The 23,607-nt window shown below is 40.7% G+C and overlaps 1 protein-coding gene across 2 annotated transcripts in view; it reads right to left on the bottom strand.

Moving 5' to 3' along the window:
- LOC102440664 (sulfotransferase 1C4-like) overlaps nucleotides 1–10,886 on the bottom strand; it is a 28,311-nt gene extending 17,425 nt beyond the window's left edge. For both annotated transcript variants that reach the window (XR_001347553.2, XM_006085746.2), the window contains exons 1-3: nucleotides 10,679–10,886; nucleotides 6,569–6,691; nucleotides 2,062–2,159 (exon numbers count right to left, since the gene is read on the bottom strand). Coding sequence is in view for 1 of the 2 variants with exons in the window: in XM_006085746.2 (XP_006085808.1) it covers nucleotides 2,062–2,159; nucleotides 6,569–6,691; nucleotides 10,679–10,856 (399 nt within the window). In the remaining variant the exon portion in view is untranslated. The remainder of the gene's footprint in view (nucleotides 1–2,061; nucleotides 2,160–6,568; nucleotides 6,692–10,678) is intronic.
- Between the last annotated feature and the right edge of the window lie 12,721 nt (nucleotides 10,887–23,607).

Below are 23,607 nucleotides of genomic sequence, written 5' to 3' on the forward strand. Positions count from 1 at the left end.
GCCCCCCCCCCCCCCCCCGGACCCAGATCTACACAGAAAGATATGCAAGGTAGAGTGATTAGGCTCTGGATACACCCAGGGATGGTATAAGCTGTGGCTCTTGACAGGACTGTTAAAAGGCACAGAACTATTCCATGGAGAGGGAAGGCCAAGGACTCCTTTGGCTAAGTGCCAAGAGTGCATCTGCAGATTCTCTGTAGGTAAGCAGTTCTTTAGACTACAAGTCAGCAAATGGTTTCTTGGGGCTCTGAAAGAGTTGTAATGAGATTTTAGGGACCAACTCATGATATATGACAAATTGCCAGTTATAAAAACAGTCATGGGCTTTTTTTTTTTTTTTCCTGGTAAGTGCATTGTCCACTGTTATAGAGAAGACAGGCAAGATGGGGGTGGGCTGCAGCTCTGGGAATGGAGGTGAAGGGGCACAGGGCTTCCCCCATCAGCAGAAGTGGGTGTGGGATCCAGATAACAGGATGAGCAGTTGGAAGAAAGCAAAATAAACATCTCAAAAGTCTTTCTCTAATATCCTTCACCACAAAAATCTTACTGACCTTGATTACAGTGTATTTCCCATGAGTCAATCTTCTCATCCCCAGTCATGGCTGAGGCCCAGGTCTCCCCTGAGCAACCAGGACAGAAGCCCTGCTTTTCTGTGCTATTCCCACTTCAGTTCACCCTGATCCATTCAGCGCCTCAGCCCAAATCCTTCAACTCATCCCAGACTCCTTTCAGACTCTCAACCCCATAGCCCTGTGGTCGGCAAACTGCGGCTCGCGAGCCACATGTGGCTCTTTGGCCCCTTGAGTGTGGCTCTTCCTAAGCCTTAGGAGTACCCTAATTAAGTTAATAACAATGTACCTACCTATATAGTTTAAGTTTAAAAAATTTGGCTCTCAAAAGAAATTTCAATCGTTGTACTGTTGATATTTGGCTCTGTTGACTAATGAGTTTGCTGACCACTGCATAGCCTGTCTGACAGAAACTTCTTTCAGCCCTACTTTCAAAATATATGGAAATTCTATTCATTCCTCCCCTTGTCCCACTGCTGTCCGCTCTGTCAGCTGCTAGCCAAATCTCTGAGAAACCTAAAATAGATAATGTCCTTAGCCTGCTTTAAAACAACAACAACAACAACAACAACAAAACAACAACAGTCATGGGGATATAAAGTACAGCATAGGGATTATAATCAATAATATTGTAACAATTATGTGATGTTAGATGGGTACTAGACATATTTGAGTGATGACTTTGTAAGTTACATAAATGTCTAATTACTATGTTACACACCTGGAACTAATATAATATTGTATGTAAACTGTAATTGAAAAATAAAAAGATGTATATGAAAATCAATTTGTACCCCTATAGACTTCAATATATAAAATAATGTTTATGTTTATAAAAATTTGATAAAATTATTTGGTTTTATATCAGGTCTCAGAAGTTTAGAACTTGTAGGCACCCTTAGAGGCTTGAAAGAGGCAATTTAGCTACAAGTGAAATAAAGTGAGAAGATAGTGGAGCCCTTGGTTTTTAAGATTCCACCAATGAAATCTTCTGATAACTTAAATAAATACTCATTTCCTCAAGGCTAGGAGCAGGCCAACAGAGTATAAGCTTAAGAAGAACGTTGTGGTTGTAGGAGGCACAGAGTAGGCAGCATAGGGTAGTGGAAAGATCATGAGTTGTCAAGTCAGGAAGACCTGGATTTGCAGCCCATCACTTCTATCTTCCAGGTGTTTATCATTGGACAAGTTGTGTGACATCTCTGAGCTGTAGTGTGCTCATCTTTACTCCCCTTTATGGCATTATTGAGGGGCTGAGGATGCTCAGAACCAAAGCTAATAGATGTTGGTCCTCTCCCTCTTCTCCATGTAGGTGTAAACTAAGCCCATCCTTATCAATGAGAAATAAAGAACATGGAAGATAATTGCAGGTCTCATGATCGATTCCTTGGTGCTCCTGGTAGACACAACATGGGGATGACTAGACCATTGTTCTAACACAATATTCTTATGAGGAATATTCATCTCTGACTATTTTCTGCTTCAAACTTACCTTACAGTTTTTCTCCCAGAAGGATGGAGGTAGTAGTTGCACAGGAAGATGAGTTTTCAGTGTCCTCGGGGAAGGCATTGCATTAGCCTGGTCAATTCCTGAAAAATTATACTGGCTTATTATTTACTTTTTAAAAAGTTGTTATTTCTTATGCAATTGATTGTGTCATTTTTTTCAAATATGACTTTTGGGTTTAATGTCATGTTTAGCCCTTCGTCACTCTTAGATGGTAAGAGCATTCTTCCCTGTTTTCTTTTAGTACTTAGTACATTGTGTTTCATTTTGTATGTTAAAATCTTTGATACATTGGCCTTTACTTGGTGTCTTATTTACTACTAGAGGCCCGGTGCATGAATTTGTGCATGGCAGTGGGGGGGTTGGGGGGAGGAGGGACCAAGGGAGATTGGCTGCTGGCCCTGAGGAGGGAGCCAGCCCTTGACCCCCAGGGGAAGGGGCCGCATCTGCCACCATCCACCCCCGGTTCCCCATCCCAGCCCGGGCCCAAAGGCCCTGGAGGGATCCGGAGAGGTGGCAATGGTTGCCAGGCTGGACGCAGAAGGAACAAACGCTGGATGCTGACACCACTGTCCTGAGCACCTCGTGGTTTCCTACCTCCCCCCCTTATTCCCTTACCACTGCACTGCCACCGTGGTGGTGAGCGGCTCCCAAGGAAGAGAGAGGATGGGAGCGAGACAAACTCTTGTGTCCAGGGCTGACTTTCAATAGATAGCAGTGAGGGAGCTGCTCTGCTATGTATGCAACCCCGACCCAGAAGCAAGTCTGTATGATGGTTTAGCACCAGGGGTTGATGAGGGCCGGCTGGCCGGGGGGAGGGGCTGCAGGAGGTTAGCTGTGGGAGCGCACTGACCACCAGGGGGCAGCTCCTACATTGAGTATCTGGTCCCTGGTGGTCAGTGTGTGTCATAGCGACTGGTCCTTCCGGTCATTCAATCATAATGGTTACTTAGGCATATATATATATATATATATATATATATATATATATAGAGAGAGAGAGAGAGAGAGAGAGAGAGAGAGAGAGAGTCCCCCTATCTGTTTCTCATCTCATTAACCTTCGCTAACTACAGCAGTATTGCTCAGCATTAGGGGTTGTTGATACAGATACAAATGAGGCCGGCACCGAGAACTGAACTTACAAGCTCCTGCTTGCTCTTACCTCCAGTGCCAGGCAAGGCTCTGGGGGACCCAGACACATATGGGGAGAAACTAGACTGTCTGGCATCAGGGAAGGAACTCAGGGGTGGCTTTCTTCTAGACGAAGGTGCTTGCAGGGCTCATTGTTCCTGTGCTGGGACCTCACCAATGGAGGGCTGACTGGCAGCCATTTCTGTTTACTCCACCCTGGTGATTCCCTGAGATCCCACCCCACCCAATTTACAACCCCACCCAAGCTGTGCACAGCAGCTTTTGCATATGAATGGTCTGTCCTTTGTCAGCCTAAAACCTGTCAAACAAGCTGCAGCTGGGTCAGAGAGTCCCAAGCTATCAATAAAGGCCCAAGGCCGGCACCAGCCTGCCTTGCTTCACAGCTAGGCCTCACCTGGGCACTTCCAAACCCAAAACAAAGAGGAGGAATCTGCAGATCTCTCTGTAGCTCCTGCTGGATAGCCCCAGGCAGTGGCTGACTTTGCACATCCCTGGAGATCCAAGAGCCAGTGTACCCAGTGGTTAGTGTGAGACCATACCAGATTACAACTCTTCACATCCATAAGCAACACATTCAAGGGGAAGACTCAGTGAGCACCAAAGCCCTACTGAAGGGTGTCTCCTGCGCAGCAGCTCTCCCACTGTAGTAGCAGCTGGTCCCCACAGCCAATTGATCTGGAGGTCAATTCCTCCTAGTGACACCAACAGCAATCAAAGCGCAACTACAAAAAAACTGTGTACACAGCCAACACAGGAGTGCACCAAGAGTGTCCACCTCAGGTGACTGCGGAGGCTGAGCCATTGGGCCCTATAGGACACTTACTACACAAGGCCACTCTATCAACTTAAGGAGACTTAGCAGCTACCCAATACATAGAAACAAACACAGGGAAGCAGCCAAAATGTGGACAAAGAAATGTGTCACAAATTAAAGAAATGGAAGAAAGCAAACTACTAGATATAGAGTTCAAAACTACAATTATAAGGTTACTCAAGAATCTTCTAGAAACTTCCAAGGAACTCAGTGAGACCTTCAAGGATCTTAGTGAGAATGCCAAAAAAATGGAAAAGGACCAGTCAGAAATTAAGCATACACTGACTGAAATAAAAAATAATTTACAGGTATTCAACAGTAGACTAGAGGATCCTGAGAATCAAGTCAATGATTTGAAATATGAGGAAGCAAAAAACACCCAACCAGAAGACCAAAAAGAAAAAAGAATCCAAAAATATGAGGATAGTGTAAGGAGCCTCTGGGACAACTTCAAGCGTACCAACATCCGAATTATGGGGTTGCCAGAAGAAGAGAGAGAGCAAGATATTGAAAACCTATTTGAAGAAATAATTACAGAAAAAGCTTCCCCTACCTGGTGAAAGAAATAGACTTACAAGTCCAGGAAGTGCAGAGAACCCCAAACAAAAGGAATCCAAAGAGGACCACACCAAGACACATCATAATTAAAATGCCAAGGGCAAAAGACAAAGAGAGAATCTTAAAAGCAGCAAGAGAAAAACAGTTAGTTACCTACAAGGGAGTGCCCATACGACTGTCAGCTGATTTCTCAACAGAAGCTATGCAGGCCAGAAGGGAGTGGCAAGAAATACTCAAAGTGATGAATAGCAAGAACCTACAACCAAGATTACTCTACCCAGCAAAGCTATCATTCAGAATTGAAGGTCAGATAAAGAGTTTCACAGACAAGAAAAAGCTTCATCACCACCAAACCAGTATTATATGAAATACTGAAGGGTATTCTTTAAGAAGAGGAAGAAGAAGAAAAAGGTAAAGATAAAAAATTATGAACAACAAAGTGACAACAAATATATATCTATCAACAAGTGAATCTAAAAATCTAATGAATAAAAAATATGATGAACAGAATAAACTGGTGAATGGAATAGACTCAGGGGCATGGAAATGAAACAGACTGATGATTCTCAGAAGGAAGCGGGTGTGGGGGGTGTGGGAAGAGAATAGACAAAGAACTTATATGCATGTATGCACTACCTATGGATACAGACAATAGGGTGGCAAGGACCTGGGGTGGGATGGTAACTGAGTGGAGAGGAGTTATGGGGGGAGAAAAGAGGGGCATCTGTAATAATCTCAACAATAAAGATTGAAAAAAACACATTTTAAATCCTATATAATAAAGAGCTAATATGCTAATTAGACAAGATGTCAGTGGAAAAACCTTCCGTAACGACCTTCTGGATGACCTTCATTATTTATTAAGGTAATAAAAATAAAAACATAAAGAGATACCATTTCATGTTAGGATGGTTATGGTCAAAGAGTTGGACAATAATAAATGTTGGAACCCTCATATATACAGTTGCTCTTGGGGAACAGTTAGGCAGTTCCTCAAAAAGTTAAACATAGAGTTACTGTATGAACCAGCAAATCAACTCTTAGGTATATACACAAGAGAGTTGAAAACATATGTCCACCAAAAAAACTTGTAACTGAATGTTCATAGCAGCATTATTCAAAATAACCAAATAGTGGAATCAATTCAAATATCCATTAGTTAATGAATGGATAAACAAAATGTGGTATATCCATACAATGGAGTGTTATTTAACCACAAAAAGGAATAAATACTGATATATGGTACATGATGACCTTGAAAACATTATGCTAAGTAAAAGAGTCTAGACACAAAAGGCTATGTATTATGTGATTCCATTTATACGAAATATCCAAGAAAGGCAAAGACATACAGACAAAAAGTAGAGTAGTGGTGGCCAGGGGCTGGGGAAAGAGGAAATAGAGAATGATTGCTAATGGATACAGGGTTTTTTGTTTTGTTTTGTTTTGTTTTACTGTTCTGGAATAAGATAGGGGTGATGGTTGCACAATCATGTGAATATACTAAAAACTACTGAAAATTGTAACTTTAAAAGGCTGAATTTTATGGTATGTGAATTATATCTCAAAAATAGAGTAACACATTTTATTTAAAAAGAAGTGCATTGTGAATTCTTACTTTGAACACTGGTGTCCTTGGTGCCAGGCTTCCTTGACCTTGGCCTTGGCACTGGGGTCCCACATGTAAAAGCAGGAGCTCTGCTGGGGGACATTCCTTGGCACTTGTAACTCATTGACACTTCATTTAATAGGGAGATAGTGTATCTCTACTAAGTATTAAGGCTAAATAAGTTAAGTAAAGGGACTTATTTAAATTTGCACAAGAAAAGATAACTTTTATTCAGTGTTTAGAATTGGGGACCAAAAGAAGTTTTTCATTTTTTTTAGTGTAGTAGACTTTCAGAGTCTCTACTCCCAAATTCCCATCTTTATGTAAAGTTTATGATTTTTTTTATATTGGAGACTTACCTGAGTTTGTTGTTCTTACCCACTCCAAGAAAGGTTGTCGAAGATGAATGGGAGCCCGTTTGCTCTTCTCAATATCTCCGTTGTTCTGTATCAAATCTACAATTTCCTGTGTCCAAGTAGTTCCTAAAAGTAGAATGAAGAACCAAGGAACTGATTATTAATCTTCTGCAATTTACAATTTAGAAACATCTTGTCTACAGCAAGAATTAATTTGTCTATCAATACTGCACTTATGTTACTTTACTATGTTGAATTGAAACCAATTATTAAGATTATCTTCTCACCAAAAAGGGAAGAAATGTGACATTCATTTTTGTCTTTCAATGATGTGTTTTTAAAAATCTAAATATGCATTGGTATTTTTAGAAAACGATCATATAAATAATTATTATATGTAATAATAGGGGTTTATTTTTAAAAGATTTCCATTTGAGGAAAATCACAGAAATTCACAACCACTCACTTTTACAATTAAACCCTTGCTGCTAATAAATAATTTTGTTTCCTGTCTGGTTATTTTTTCTTTTTAGAAACATGAAATTGTTCCAATGTGAAAAGGAAAGAAATTTAAAAAGGGAAAGTAAGAATTACAAATAATCCACAAACTGGAGGAATATAGATTGAATTAATTTCTCTTTAAAAGGAAAAGAAAGACTCAATGTAATATTAAACAACTACAAGAAGGTTGAATTGGTTTTAAATGGAAAAATAACCTTTGTTACATTTGGGGTTAATATTTCTTTCTTTCTACAGACTCATCTACTAACTCCTTCATGATTTGGGGTGGGGTGGGCGGTTCCTCTCACACCCAAGCCCCCTTGGCCTCTACAGTGTTCAGTCTCCCAGGAAATCTCCCCCTGATTGGCTTCTGGGACATGTGGGTGACCTGGTCTTATTTCTCAGGGAGAAAGCATGGTAGTTTGGATGTGCATGAGGCTGTGGAATCTGATGGACTCCAATCCTATCTCTGGTATGCATGATTTGGGTGGTTTTGATAAATTATATAAATTTCATTGAGCCACCAATTATTCTCATGTGTTTTGAGAATTAGAAAATCTCCAATAAATCTTATAAATTAAAAAAAAAAGAGAGAGAATTAGAAAATAGGCAGAACCCAGCTTACAGTCAGCACTAAATAAATATTAAATGTCTTAATTTTTTTTACTGTGTTGATGTTAGTATACCTGGAGGGCCAGAGCCAGTACATGTGAGAGCATCTTGCTCAGGTAACCTGAGGGGGAGAAAGGTGCTATTCTTGTCATGGTACCCTCATGTGGGTTTCCTGAGGTCCTGGTTCCCCTTTCCCTAGTACCTTGATGACGGTCCCTGGGTGCTGTCCAATGGTCCCCATCTAGACTCTACTCTGGTGCTATATCTGCTCAGCTCCTGGTTGGTTTCTACTCTGCACTAAAACCAATTTCTCCTGCTTCCCCCCTGGAATCAGAATTTGCTTCATCTTTGACAGTTTTGTTGCCTCTGTCAATTTATTGTCCTAACTCCATGTTTGGGTCTGCCAGATACAGGCTACTGGATCTGCTGCCTTTCCTGGATTCTGAGGGTGGCTGAGCCCCTCAAAGGAAGTGCCCTCCTCCTTTGCAGACTCTGCTTCTAGACTTGGCTTTGCTGTTGTAGACATTGTGAGCATCTCAGGAAACTCAGACTCCCTTAGTGGTTGGTCCAGACCATCCAAGGGCTTCTGACAGACTTCCTTGCCTCATACTCCAGACTTGCCTTGCAATTAATCCTGTTTATAGGGGGTGCACATCATGACTCACACTCACCACTAACTATTCCCTTTAGCTCCAGGAGAGCTAAATCCCACTAGTCCAGTGATGGTGAACCTATGACATGCGTGTCAGAGGTGACACACGAACTCATTTTTTTGGTTGATTTTTCTTTGTTAAATGGCATTTAAATATATACAATAAATATCAAAAATATAAGTCTTTGTTTTACTATGGTTGCAAATATCAAAAAATTTCTATATGTGACACGGCACCAGAGTTAAGTTAGGGTTTTTCAAAATGCTGACAAGCCGAGCTCAAAAGGTTCGCCATCACCGCACTAGTCCATGCTCCTACTGCTTAACTTCAACTGCAATCTAATCTTTGCCCTTTCATGGACTCTACCTGCTAGCTGGCAAATTCCCAGATATGGATGTTTACCGGAATGGACTGTCAATAAGTTATGACCCAGTCCAAGCAAGCTCTGCCTCAAGTTAAGCCCTACAGAAATATATGGAAGATTGTAAAGAGTGCAGGATTTGCTGCCCAGATTTTCCTTCTGAATGGAAGGGTTCACTATCCCAGCTGCTGGCAGACAGCCCCTAGCTATTCATCCTTCTTCAGGACCAAGGTCATGCCCCTTTCCTGAGGCAGCTTACATTCAGTGACTGGCTGACACCTGGACCTCTCACCTCAACTACTATGGCACCAGCTCTGAAGAACCATCTAAGCTTCAGAGCTTCCAATGGGGATGGATAAGGCTTCGCTGAGACTGAGTTAAAGCTCAACTTCTCCCTCTGCTCAATCCTACTTCCTGCTAAAGGAAATGATCCCAAGAGCACTCCCTAGTAAACATCCCACATACTTATTTTTCACTCAGAGTCTGACTCCCAGGGAACCCAACCTTTGACATAGACAGAAAAGGGGCTGATTTGTGAGTAAAGTTCATGACTTAAGATTACATCATGCTGAACTAGATGGCAGCAGATGGGATTCTAGAATCTTACATGACCTTATATGGAGTTAGGGTCTTATAGAATTAATATCGTTAAAATGATGTCATTAGAATAGGCCCTAATATAATAAGGCTGGTGTTCTTACAAAATGGAAAAATTGGGGGATAGATATGCATATCGAGAGAATATCGTGTGAACATAAAACTGAGGAAAGAAGCCTGGAACAGTTTTTTCCTCATAGCCCTCAGAAGGAACCAACCGTGATAACCTGCAACCTCCAGCACTGTGAGACACTGAAGTTCTGTTGTTTAAGCCACCCAGTACTGGGTTGTAGTTGCCCTATCAGACTAATCAACTACCTGCATAATAATCACAGTAGTTCAGAGTTTCTTTACGATACTTTCCTTAATCTAAATTAGGACCTGCCAATATTTTCTCATTATCGCTTCCATGTTTATGTGCCTTTAGCACATATTGTAACCAAAGACCTATGTCTTTGATTTGTTTAATGATTTAATGTCCTCCAGATTGGATTGTAAATGTCATCAGGGCAAATATAATGAACATTTTGTCTATCACTATGCCTGGTGCTAGTCTCTGGTGTTTAGAAGATTCATGAAAAGTTATAATTGAATGGGAAAAATTATTAGTATGCATGTACTGACCTGCAGAATCTAATTTAGCTAGTTATATATCTATACTAATAAAAGGGTAATGTGCTAATTAGGGCGGACGTCTTCCTGATGACCTTCTGGACAAAGCTGCAGCGGCTGCAAGGGCCAAGGCTCAGGCTGGCAGTGGCACAAGCAGTGGGGTAATGGGGGCAGCGCCTTCCCCTGATACACCAGGTCGCCTCCTGCAGAGGAAGGCCAGACTGCAGCTTAAGCCGAGCCAAAGCAGAGGTGGTTAGGGGCAATCAGGCCGGCAGGGGGGCAAGTTAGGGTCGATCAGGCTGGCAGGGGGGGCAAGGTAGGGGCAATCAGGCCAGCAGGCAGAGACAGTTAAGAGCGATCAGGCTGGCAGGGGGGCAAGTTAGGGGCGATCAGGCCAGCAGGCAGAGGCAGTTAAGGGCGATCAGGCAGGCAGGCAGGCGAGTGGTTAGGAGCCAGTGGTCCCAGATTGTGAGAGGGATGTCTGACTGCCGGTTTAGGCCCGATCCCTGTAAACCAGCAATCGGACACCAACCGAGGAGTCCCAGATTGGAGAGGGTGCAGGCTGGGCTGAGGGACCCCCACCGCCACTTCCGTGATGAATTTTGTGCTCTGGGCCTCTAGTTTTTAATAAATCAAATACTCTATCTTTAAAAAAAAAACACTCATAGTTTTGTAGAAAAATTTCAGATCTTTTGCCTTTCTATCTGATTTATAGGCAAGTACACTGCTTCACTCCACCCTTGAATTTAACTGCATCCTACATGCCTATTTACATACCTGCTTTGGGATAGGAAGCAATGAGCAGGTCATCAGGCTTGGCTTCAAAATTCCAGATTTTATCCCAACTGTTGCATATATTCTTCTCTAGAACAATCCCATCTACTTGGGAAACTTCTCCTGGGGGTATCAAGGCCCATTCTAATTCCTTTTTCTTCTCCACCTTATCATTAGCCATTCTCTCTATCTTGTCTTGGGCTCCAACAGAGGAACGTGACAAGTAAATGAAAGGACTCACACAGGTTTTATATACTCAGTGCTTTGGAACAGATCTCTAGTCACTTATGATAGGTATGTTTGTTCAGGCAAAAAAGAGGCCTTATTTGCATGGCTCTGTATATCCTGAGTGGAACTGAACAAAAAATGCTAGTATTGTGCCAGAATATGCCTTCCTTATAGCCAGGGTCTGGCAGGGCTCCGCCTTGATGTTACCAGAAGGAAGAACAGTGAGAAGGCAGCTCAGCCAAGGGGCCTCCCCAGATCCGGGAGGTCACTTCCTGGTCCTGTGGGCGCCCACAAAGATAGGAAATTGAGAGGTGCCACTGAAGGAAAACCTGGGGCAAGTCACCAGGAACCACTCTTCCTTTCTTCATCCAAAGTTAGTGATTCTGTGTTCTGAGCTTGTCATCCATGACATTTGGAGGAATACCTTCCCAAGAATGAGAAGAACTGAGCTTCTGTAAACATGCCACCTGTTAGAAGCATATGTTGATGTCACCAGTTTGGACAGTTCACCTTGGAATTCCATCCCAACATCCAAGTCTGAATTTGAGAGTTACTTAATTTTCAGGGCTCTGTGGGTTTTTTAATTTTCTTTAAGTGTAAGGTTAGACTGTAATATTTAATGGGTATTACCAGATAGAGGTGTGTTTTTTTTCTTAAATCAAGGCATAATTAGCATACAGTAAAATGCACAAATCTTAAGTTTACATCTTAATGAATTTTTACTTATACATACACCCATACAACTGCCACCAGATCAAGATAGAAACATTTCCTTCACCTCAGAAAGTTCCATCCTGCCTCTTTCCAGTTAATTCCTCACCACTAACCCATGTCTAGGCAAGCAATGTTTTGACTTTTATTGCCATAAATAAGTATTGCCTAATCATGAACCTTATATAATGGCATCATACCATTATGTACCCCTTCATGTCTGGCTTTATTCTTTCAACATAGTGTTTTTGACATTACTGATAGAGTTCCAAGAGTCAGTAGTTTATTTATTCTATTACTATACACCATATAACTGAATATATTATAGTTTGTTTAATTGCTACTCTTTTGATGGACATATAGGTTGATTCCAGTTTTGGATGATTATGAATAAAGTTTCTATGAGACTTTAACACTTCCTTTTTGTGTGTAGACATATGCATTAATTTATCTTGGGTGTATGCCTAGGATCTGAACTGCTGTGTCATAGATATGATTAACTTGAGTAGAAACTGCCTGTTTCCCAGTACATAGATAAGGACACAGTTTAATGACATCAAAAGAGCCACATGACCACCTGTCTGAATGACTGTCTAAAGCTTTCCTTAATTTTGATATTTTTTCACTCTGGTAGTGTGGAAGAATGGCAGCCTTATATTTACCTCACTTAGTTGCTGTCTGGTAGCACTGTAAGTTTCACTCATCCTGTAGTGAATCCAGCATTGTCCTTGTGTCACTCTGTGTACTACATTGAAGAGTCAGACTTCAAGTGTTATCTCTGCCAGAATTTCTCTCAGCCTCAAGACTGACTCAACCTTAGCAGGGGGCCGTCTTCTCTCTGTCACCATGAAGGGATTTTAGAGCCCATACTGTTCACCAATGTTCTAGTATGTTTCCTCTGGGTATGTTGGACATTGCCATTAATCGCAGATTTCAAACAAACCATTATAAAGGTCACCTGTGAAACAGTATTTCCCAACTTCAGCCTCAGTTACTGCCACTGCTTCCCCCTGGGGGTTCATCTTCGAAGAAGACCTGCCACCAGGAATCCCCGAGCAGAGGCAGAAGGGGGAAAGTTTGCTAACTACATTGCAGGATAGTTAGTTGTGGATGATAAGGGACAAGTAAAGGGACATGCTAACGTGACTAACTCAGGAAAGGCCTGTGTGGCGGCCTTGTAAATTCAAGAGACCTAAAGTAAACACAAAGGATGGTCTGAAATTAAAACCTTTATCAGGTCCTAGGCCAGTATCTTCGCTGATAAAGATCAACTTCGATTTTTACTGAGCCTATTGTCTTTTTGCATCTAAGATAACATATTTGTGGAATGTCAGGGTAACTTGTAACTTCCCTTTTTCTGGACTCCTCAGGGCACAACCCTGGTGCCAGGAGCTGACCACAAATTCCCTCATTGTTATTGTTATCATGTTAATTGTTTTTTTTAAATTAAATCTTTATTGTTCAGATTATTACAGTTGTTCCTCTTTTTTCCCCCCATAGCTCTCCTCCACCCAGTTCCCACCCCACCCTCTGCCCTTACAACCCCCCACCCCCCACTGTCCTCATCCATAGGTGAACGATTTTTTCCAGTCTCTACCCTCACCCCCACACCCCTTTCCCCCCGAGAATTATCAGTCCACTCCCTTTCTATGCCCCTGATTCTATTATATTCACCAGTTTATTCTGTTCATAAGATTTTTTATTCACTTGATTTTTAGATTCACTTGTTGATAGATATGTATTTGCTTTCATAATTGTTATCTTTACCTTTTTCTTCTTCTTCCTCTTCTTAAAGAATACCTTTCAGCACTTCATATAATACTGGTTTGGTGGTGATGAACTTCTTTAGCTTTTTCTTATCTGTGAAGCTCTTTATCTGACCTTCAATTCTGAATGATAGCTTTGCTGGGTAAAGTAATCTTGGTTGTAGGTTCTTGGTATTCATCACTTTGAATATTTCTTGCCACTCCCTTCTGGCCTGCATAGTTTCTGTTGAGAAATCAGCTGACAGTCGTATGGGTACTCCCTTGTAGGTAACTAACTGTTTTTCTCTTGCTGCTTTTAAGAGTCTCTCTTTGTCTTTTGCTCTTGGCATTTTAATTATGATGTGTCTTGGTGTGGTCCCCTTTGGATTCCTTTTGTTTGGGGTTCTCTGCACTTCCTGGACTTGTAAGTCTATTTCTTTCACCAGGTAGGGGAAGCTTTTTCTGTAATTATTTCTTCAAATAGGTTTTCAATATCTTGCTCTCTCTCTTCTTCTGGCACCCCCATAATTTGGATGTTGGTACGCTTGAACTTGTCCCAGAGGCTCCTTACACGATCTTCATATTTTTGGATTCTTTTTTCTTTTTGCTTTTCCGGTTGGGTGTTTTTTGCTTCTTCATATTTCAACTCTTTGACTTGATTCTTGCGATCCTCTAGTCTGCTGTTGGATCTCTGTATAATATTTTTTATTTCAGTCAGTGTATGCTTAATTTCTAGTTGGTCCTTTTTCATATCCTCTAGGGTCTCACTAGATTTCTTGAGGGTCTCACTAAACTTATCGGCGGTTTCTAGGAAATTCTTGAAAAACCTTATAATTGTGGTTTTGAACTCTATATCCAGTAGTTTGCTTTCCTCCATTTCTGTCATTTGTGACCTGTTTCTTTGTCTCCACATTTTGGCTGCTTCCCTGTGTTGATAGAGTGGCTTTCTGCGCTAGGTGTTCTATAGGGCCCAGTGGCTCAGCCTCTCCAATTACCTGAGGTGGACACTCTTGGTGCACCCCTATGTGGGCTGTGTGCACAGTCTTGTTGTAGTTAAGCCTTGATTGTTGTTGGTATCAGTGGAAGGAATTGACCTCCAGGCCAATTGGCTGTGAGAGTCAGCTGTGTCTACGGTGGAAGAACTTCTGTGCTGGAGACACCCTTATGGGGCAAGACTTGCTTCTGTGGGGCTCTGGTGCTCTCGGAGTCTGCCCCCTGTGTGTGTCCCTTATGGATCTGAGGAGTTGTAATCTGGATGGTCCCACTCTGACCACTGGGTACACTGGCTCTTGGATGTCTAAGGAGGTGCTAATTTAGCCTCTGCCTGAGGCTACCCAGCAGGAGCTATTGAGAGATCTGCAGATTCCTCTTCTTTGTTTGGGGTTTGGAGGTGCCCAGATGAGGCCCAGCTGTGAAGCAATGCAAGCTGCTGTGGGGCCTTGGGCCTTCTTTTGAATGTTCTGGGTCTCTCTGGCCCAGCTGCAGTTTGTTAGGTAATTTTAGATTGCAAAGGGCCAGGCCATTCATATGCAAAAGCCTCTGTGCACAGCTTGGGTGGGGCGGGGTCTCAGGGAATCAACAGGGTGGAGCAAACATCTATTGCTGATCCTCAGCTCTGCCTTAAAAGGCCCTGGGTCTCAGTGTCCCACAGTAATTGCTGCAAGCACCTCTGAGAGAAAGCCACCCTCGAGTTCCACCCGATGCCAGACAGTCCAGTTTCTCCCCAAATGAGTCTGGGTCCCCAGAGACTCGCCCGGACCTGGAGTTCAGAGCAGTCGGGACTCCCTCCTGATTGAAAAAGACAACCGTGTCCTCAGTTGTCAGCCCATTTCGCGAGCACCTCTGTACCTCTGCACTTAACTTCCGTGCCTTCTCTGATTCTCAGTGTGCTTTCCTCTTTCCTTCTAGATGTAGAATTTCCACTCAGCCAGCCTTCCTGTGGTTCTGGATGATGTCCGTTTTGTCTTTTAGTTGTAGTTTTGAAGTGGTTGTGCGAGGCAGCAATTTCAGGTGTTTACCTATGCCGCCATCTTGGTTTCTCCTAATTGTTGACTGTTAACTATCCTATACCCATCTGTAAAGGAAGCATGTGTCAATCATTTTACTTTTTATCCAGTCCCAGAGGTTTCCTGCTTTGCTTTCCATCTGCCTCCCTAATCTATCACCAATGAATTCCAAGTAACCCTAGGAAATATAGCTGTAAACATATTGCTACGAAGATGTTTGAGACTTTGCTGCCTATGGTTTCTTCTAGGATTTTCATATTTTCCCCAACTTACATTTAAATCTTTTAACCATTTTGAGTATATTCTTGTGTATGGCGTAAGTTGGCGGTCTAGTTTCATTTTTTTGCATGTATCTGTACAATTTTCCCAACACCATTTTTTGAAGAGTCTGTCTTTACTCCATTGCATGCTCTTGCCTCCTTTATCAAATATTAATTGAGCATAAAGACTTGGATCAATTTCTGGGTTCTCTGTTCTGTTCCATTGGTCTATATGCCTGTACTGGTGCCAGTACCAGATTGTTTTGAGTATAGTGGTTTTGTAGTATAACTTGATATCTGGTATTGTGATCCCTCCAACTTTGTTCTTCTTTCTCAAGATTGCTGCGACTATTGGGGGTCTTTTTTGAGTCCATATAAATTTTCGGAGAGTTTGTTCTAGGTCTGTGAAATAAGCCTTTAGTATTTCAATTGGGATTGCATTGAATCTATAGAATGCTTTGGGTAGTATGGACATTTTAATAATGTTAATTCTACCAATCCATGACCATGGTATATTCTTCCACTTGTTTATTTTTATTTTTATTTTTTTATTTTTTTTTATTAAATCTTTATTGTTCAGATTATTACATTTGTTCCTCTTTTTTCCCCCCATAACTCCCCTCCTTCCAGCTCCCACCCCACCCTCCACCCTCACTCCCCACCCACTGAGTTCATCCATAGGTGCATGATTTTTGTCCAGTCACTTCCCGCATCTCCCACACCCCTTTTCCCCCAAGAATAGTCAGTCCATTCCCTTTCTATGTCCCTGATTCACTACAATCACCAGTTCATTCTGTACATCAGGTTACTTATTCACTTGATTCTTAGATTCATTTGTTGATAGATGCATATTTGTTGTTCATAATTTGTATCTTTACCTTTTTCTTCTTCTTCCTCTTCTTAAAGGATACCTTTCAGCATTTCATATAATACTGGTTTGGCGGTGATGAACTCCTTTAGTTTTTCCTTATCTGTGAAGCTCTTTATCTGACCTTCAATTCTGAATGATAGCTTTGCTGGATAAAGTAATCTTGGTTGTAGGTTCTTGGTATTCAGCACTTTGAATATTTCTTGCCATTCCCTTCTGGCCTGCAAAGTTTCTGTTGAGAAATCAGCTGACAGTCGTATGGGTATTCCCTTGTAGGTAATTGAGCCTCTTTCTCTTGCTGCTTTTAAGATTTTCTCTTTGTCTTTTGCTCTTGGCATTTTAATGATGATGTGTCTTGGTGTGGTCCTCTTTGGATTCCTTTTGTTTGGGGTTCTCTGCGCTTCTTGGACCTGTAAGTCCATTTCTTTCTCCAGGTGGGGGAAGTTTTCTGCCATTATTTCTTGAAATAGGTTTTCAATATCTTGCTGTCTCTCATCTTCTGGTACTCCAATAATTCTGATATTAGACCGCTTAAAGCTGTCCCAGAGGCTCCTTACACTATCTTCACACTTTCGGATTCTTTTTTCATTTTGCTTTTCCAATTGGGTGTTTTTTGTCGAATCTTTGGTTTGAGTCTTGTGCTCCTCTGGTCTGCTATTGGGTATAATATTCTTTATTTCAGTCCGTGTATGCTTACTTTCTAATTTCTTTATCGTAGCATCGAGGGTCTCATTAGTTTTCGTGAGGCTCTGCACAAATTTATGGCAAGCCCTCAAAATTGCGATTCTTAGCTCCATATCCTCCATTTCTGTCATGTTTTTTTGTCTCCGCATCTTATATGCTTTCTTGGTGCACCCCCTTGTGGTCTCTGTGCGCAGTCTTGTTCTAGCCAAGCCTTAATTGTTGTAGTTAACACTAGAGGGGTTTGACCACCAGGCCGACTGGCTATAGGAATCAGCGGTGTGGAAAACTTCAGTCCTCTGGGGAGGCGCTATTCCAGCCTTTGCCTGAGGCGGTCGGCAAATGGCCGTGCGCAGGGCCTGGGCGGGGCGGGCTCAACAGGGCGGGGGGAGGGAGCAGCTATGGCCGCTCTCAGTCCGTCTCCCGGGGCTCTGCCTCTCTGTCCCCACAACCGCTGCAAACCTCGGAGGGGCCGTAGCCAGACAGTCCCGCTTCTCCCGTTTGAGTCTGGGTCCCTAGAGACTCGCCCGGATCTGTAGCCCAGAGTCTGAGACTCGCTCCTGATTGAAAACGACAATCGCGCCCTCAGCCGCCAGCCCGCTTTGCGCGCGCACCCTCACCACCGCACCGCCGTACCTTTGAATTTTCCACACTGCGCCTCCGCTGAGCGTCGGAATGCTGTTGGTTTTGCTTCTAGTTGAAGAGACTCTCCTCAGCCAGCCTTCCCGTGGTTCTGGTTGATGTCCGCTCCGACTTTTAGTTGTATTTTTGAAGTGGTTGTTCGAGGCAGCAAACTCCGGTGTTTACCTATGCCGCCATCTTCGATTCTCCTCTCTTCCACTTGTTTATATTTTCCTCTATATTTTTTTATCGTCCTGTAGTCTTCTGGGTATAGATGTTTTACTTCCTTGGTTAAGCTTTATTCCTAGGTATTTTAATTTTTTTGTTGCAGTGCTTAATGCAATTGAGTTGTTTGTTTGTTTTAATATATTTTTATTGATTTCAGAGAGGAAGGGAGAGGGAGAGGGAGAGGGAGAGAGAGAGAGAGATAGAAATATCAATGATGAGAGAGAATCATTTACCAGCTCCCTCCTGCATGCCCCACACTGGAGATTGAGCTGCAACCTGGGCATGTGCTCTGGCTGGAAATTGAACCATGACCTCCTGGTTTAAAGGTCAATGCTCAACCACTGAGCCACACTGGCTGGACTAGGGTTTTTCTTTTTTAAGTTTCTCTTTCTGTGAGTTCATTATTGGTGTATAAAAATGGCATTGCTTTCTGGGAGTTAATTTTGTATCCTGCTAAGTTGTCGAATCCATTCATTAAATCTGGTAGTTTTTTGATAAAGTCATTAGGGTTCTCTATGTACAATATCATAATGTCTGCAAATAATGGCAGTTTTATTTCCTCTTTTTGTTTGGGTTTTTTTTGGTCATTATATGCCATTTATTTCCTCTCTGATCCTTTTTATTTCCTTCTTTCTACTTTGGTCTTTTATTGCTACTCTCTTTCTTTTTTTAATTTAAATTCTTTATTGTTTAAAGCAGCAGTTTCCAATTTGGATGCCTTTTATTTATTCTTGTCTGATCACTATGGCTAGCACTTCGACTACTATGTGGAACAGGAATGATGAAAATTGGCATCCCTGATTTGTCTGTTCTTAGGGGAAATGGTTTTAGTTTTTTCCCATTGAATCTGATGTTGGCTGTAAGTTTGTCATATAAGGCTTTTATTATGTTGAGTTATGATCCCTCTATTCCCACTTTGCTGAGAGTTTTTATCAAAAAGTGTATTAGATTTTTTTCAAACGCTTTTTCTGCATCTATTAATATGATCATGTGATTTTTATCTTGCAGTCTGTTAATGTGCTGTATCACATTTATTGATTTGTGGGTATTATATCAGCCTTGCATCCCTGGAATAAATTCCACTTGGTCATGGTGTATCTTTTTCTGTAATGCTTGATTTGATTTGCTAAAATTTTGTTAAGGCTTTTAGGATCTATGTTAATCAGCAATATTGCCTATATTTCTCTTTCTTTGGAGTGTCTTTATCTGGCTTTGGGATTAGGGTAATGCTGGCCTCATGGAAACAGCATGGAAGTGTTCCTTCCTCTTGAATTTTTGCCATAATTTGAGGAAGATAGGTGTTAGTTCTTTTTTGAATGTTTGGTAAAATTCCCCTGTGAAGCTGTCCAGACCAGCTCTTTTGTTTGCTGGAAGATTTTTTATTACTGTTTTTATTTCTTCAGTAGCTACCAACCTATTCAGGTTTTCTGATTATTCCTACGTTTTGGAAGGTTGTATTTTTCTAGGAATATGTCCATTTCTTCTAGGTTGTCCAGTAGTATTGGAATACAGTTGTTCATAGTAACTTTTTTTTACTATCCTTTGTATTTCTGTGGGGTCAGTAGTTATTTCACCTACTTCATTTCTGATTTTGTTTATTTGGGTCATCTCACTTTGTTTCTCGGTGAGTCTGGCTAGAGGTTCATCAATCTTGTTTATCCATTCAAAGAACCAGCTCTTGGTTTTATTGATCTTTTGTGGGGTGTTTTTGTTTGGGTTTTTTTTGGTCATTATATGCCATTTATTTCCTCTCTGATCCTTTTTATTTCCATCTTTCTACTTTGGTCTTTTATTGCTACTCTCTTTCTTTTTTTAATTTAAATTCTTTATTGTTTAAAGCAGCAGTTCACAACCTGTGGGTCTCGACCCCTTTGGGGGTCGAACAACCCTTTCACAGGGGTCTCCTAAATACTTCCTGCATATCAGATATTTACATTATGATTCATAACAGTAGCAAAATTAAAGTTATGAAGTAGCAACGAAAATAATTTTATAGTTGGGGGTCACCACAACATGAGGAACTGTATTAAAGGGTCGTGGCATTAGGAAGGTTGAGAACCACTGGTTTAAAGTAAAACATAAGTCTCCTTTTTTCCCCCATTGACCACTCCCCAGCTACCCCCACACCCCAGCACATGCCCTCACCAGCTCCCATTCCCCCCCCATCTGTGTCCATTGATTATGCTCATATGCATGCATACAAGTCCTCTGGTTTCTCTTACCCCCCCACGCCGCCTTCCCTCATAAGTTGGACAATCTGTTCAATGTTTCTATGACTCTGTTTATTTTTCTTCATCAGTTTATATTGTTTATTATATTCCACAAATGAGTGAGATCATGTGATATATATCTTTCTCTGACTGGCTTGTTTAGCTTAGCATAATGCTCTCCATGTCCACCCATGCTGTTGCAAATGGTAAAAATTCCTTCTTTTTTACAGCAGCGTAGTATTCCATTGTGTAGATGTACCACAGTTTTCTAATCCATTCATCTGCCGATGGGCACTTAGGATCTTTGGAAATCTTAGCTATGGTAAATTGTGCTGCTATGAACATAGGGGTGCATATGTCCATTCTGATTGGTGTTTCTGATTTCTTGGGATATATTCCTAGAAGTGGGATTACTTGGTCAAACAGGAGTTCCATTTTTTATTTTTTGAGGAAATTCCATACTGTTTTCCACAGTGGTTGCACCAGTCTGCATTTCCCACCAGCAGTACAAGAGGGTTCATTTTTCTCCATATCCTCGCCCACACTTGTCATTTGTCAATTTGTTGATGATAGCCATTCTGACAGGTGTGAGTTGGTATCTCATTGTCATTTTGATTTGCATCTCTCAGATGACTAGTGACTTTGAGCATGTTTTCATATGTCTCTTGGCCTTCTGTATGTCCACTTTAGAAAAGTAAGTCCTTTGCCCATTTTTTATTGGATTGTTTATCTTCCTTTTGTTAATATGTATGAATTCCCTATACATTTTGGAGATTAGGCCCTTATCAAATATAACATCGGCAAATATGTTCTCCCATGCAGTGGGCTTTCTTGTTGTTTTGTTGATGGTTTCTTTTGCTGTGCAGAAGCTTTTTATTTTGATGTAATCCTATTTTTTTATTTTCCTCTTAGTTTCCATTGCCCTAGAAGTTGTATTGGTAAAGATATTGCTATGACATATATCTGATATTTTGCTGCCTATGGATTCTTCTAATATTTTTATGGTTTCTTATCTTATGTTTAAGTCCTTTATCCATTTTGAGTTTATTTTTGTGAATGGTGTAAGTTAGTGGTCTAATTTCACTTTTTTGCATGTATCTTTCCAAGTTTCCCAACACCATTTATTGAAGAGACTGTCTTGACTCCATTATATGTTCATGCCTCCTTTGTCAAATATTAATTGAGCATAGTGGTTTGGGTTGACTTCTGGGTTCTCTATTCTATTCCTTTGATCTATATGTCTGTTCTTGTGCCAGTACCAGGCTGTTTTGAGAACAGTAGCTTTGTAATACAACTTGATATCTGGTATTGAGATCCCTTCTACTTTGTTCTTCTTTCTCAGGATTGCTGCAGCTATTTGGGGGTCTTTTTCTGTTCCATATGAATTTTTGGAGATTTTTTTTCTAGGTCTGTGAAATATGCTATTGGTATTTAATGGGAAGTGCATTAAATTTATAGATTGCTTTGGGTATGGACATTTTAATGATATTGATTCTGCCAATTCATGAACACGGTATATTCTTCCATTTGTTTATGTTTTCCTCTATCTCTTTTTTCAATGTCTTGTAGTTTTCTGAGTACAGGAATTTACCTCCTTAGTTAAGTTTATTCCTAGGTATCTTAATTTTTTTGGTGCAATGGTAAATGGGATTGTTTTTGTTTGTTTGTTTTTCTTTCTGTGAGTATATTATTTGTGTATAAAAAAGCCATAGATTTCTTGGCGTTAATTTTGAATCCTGCTACATTGCCGAATTCATTTATTAAGTCTAATAATTTTTCGATGGAGTCTTTAGGGTTTTCTATGTACACTATCATATCATCCATGAATACTGACAGTTTTACTTCTTCTTTCCCAATTTGGATGCCTTTTATTTCTTCTTCTTGTCTAATTACAATGGCTAATACTTCCAGTACTATGTTGAACAGGAGTGGTGAGATTGGGCATCCCTGTCTTGTTCCTGTTTTTAGGGGAAATGGTTTTAGTTTTTGCCCATTGAGTATGATGTTGGCTGTAGGTTTGTCATATAAGGCTTTTATTATGTTGAGGTATGATCCTTCTATTCCTACCTTGCTGAGAGTTTTTATCAAGAAAGGGTGTTGGATTTTGTCAGATGCTTTTTTGCATGAATTGATATGATTATGTGATTTTTGTCTCAAATTGTTTATATGATGTATCACATTTATTGATTTGCAGATATTATACCATCCTTGCACCTGGAATATATCTCATTTGGGAATGGTGTATGATCTTTCTAATGTAATGCTGGATCCGATTTGCTAGAATTTTGTTGAGGATTTTATCATCTATGTTCATCAGGGACATTGGCCTATAATTCTCTTTCTTTGTAGTGTCTTTATCTGGTTTCAGGATTAGGGTAATGCTGGCTTCATAGAAAGAGTTTGAAAGTGTTCCTTCCTCTGGAATTTTTTGGAATAGTCTGAGGATGATAGGGTTTAGTTCTTCTTTGAATGTTTGGTAAAACTCCCCTGTGAAGCCGTCTGGCCTAGGGCTTTTATTTGCTGGAAGTTTTTTGATGACTGCTTCAATTTCTTCCACAGTTATCGGACTATTGAGATTTTTAGATTCTTCCTGATTGAGTTTTGGAAGGTTGTATTTTTCTGAGAATATGTTCATTTCCTCAATGTTGACCAGTTTCTTGGAATAGAGTTGTTCATAGTATTTTTTTTTTTTTACAATCCTTAGTATTTCTGTGAGGTCTGTTGTAATTTTGTGTCTTTCATTTCTGATTTTGTTTATTTGGGTCCTCTCTCTTTGCTTCTTGGTGAGCCTGCTTAGAGGTTCATCAATCTTGTTTATCCTTTCAAAGAACCAGCTCTTGGTTTCATTGATCTTTTGTATTTTTTTGTCTCAATGTCATTTAGTTCCACTCTGATCTTTGTTATTTCATTCCTTCTGCTTTTCTTGTTGTTCTCTTTTTAATTCTTTAAGTTGTAGAGTTAGATAATTTATTACCACATTTTATTGTTTTTTGAGGTAGATCTGTAGAGCTATAAACTTCCCTCTCAGTGCTGCTTTCACTGTGTCCCATAAATTTTGGATTGTTGTGTTTTCATTGTCATTTGTTTCCAGTGTGTTTTTTTCTTCTTCTTTTGTCTCTTTGGTAACCTAATCATTGTTTAATAGCATGCTATTCAGCTTCCAAGTGTTTGAATTTTTTGGATTGTTTTTATTGTAGTTTATTTCTAATATTATGCCATTGTGGTCTGAGAAGATGCTTGATATGATTTCAATCTTCTTGAATTTGGGGAGACTTTGCTTGTGACCCAAAATGTGGTCTATTTTTGAAAATGTCCCATGTGCACTTGAGAAGAACGTATATTCTGTGGCTTTGGAGTGAAATGTTTGAAGATTT

The sequence above is a fragment of the Myotis lucifugus genome, unplaced genomic scaffold (genome assembly GCF_000147115.1).
Source record: "Myotis lucifugus unplaced genomic scaffold, Myoluc2.0 scaffold_21, whole genome shotgun sequence".
NCBI classification, from domain to species: Eukaryota; Metazoa; Chordata; class Mammalia; order Chiroptera; family Vespertilionidae; genus Myotis; species Myotis lucifugus.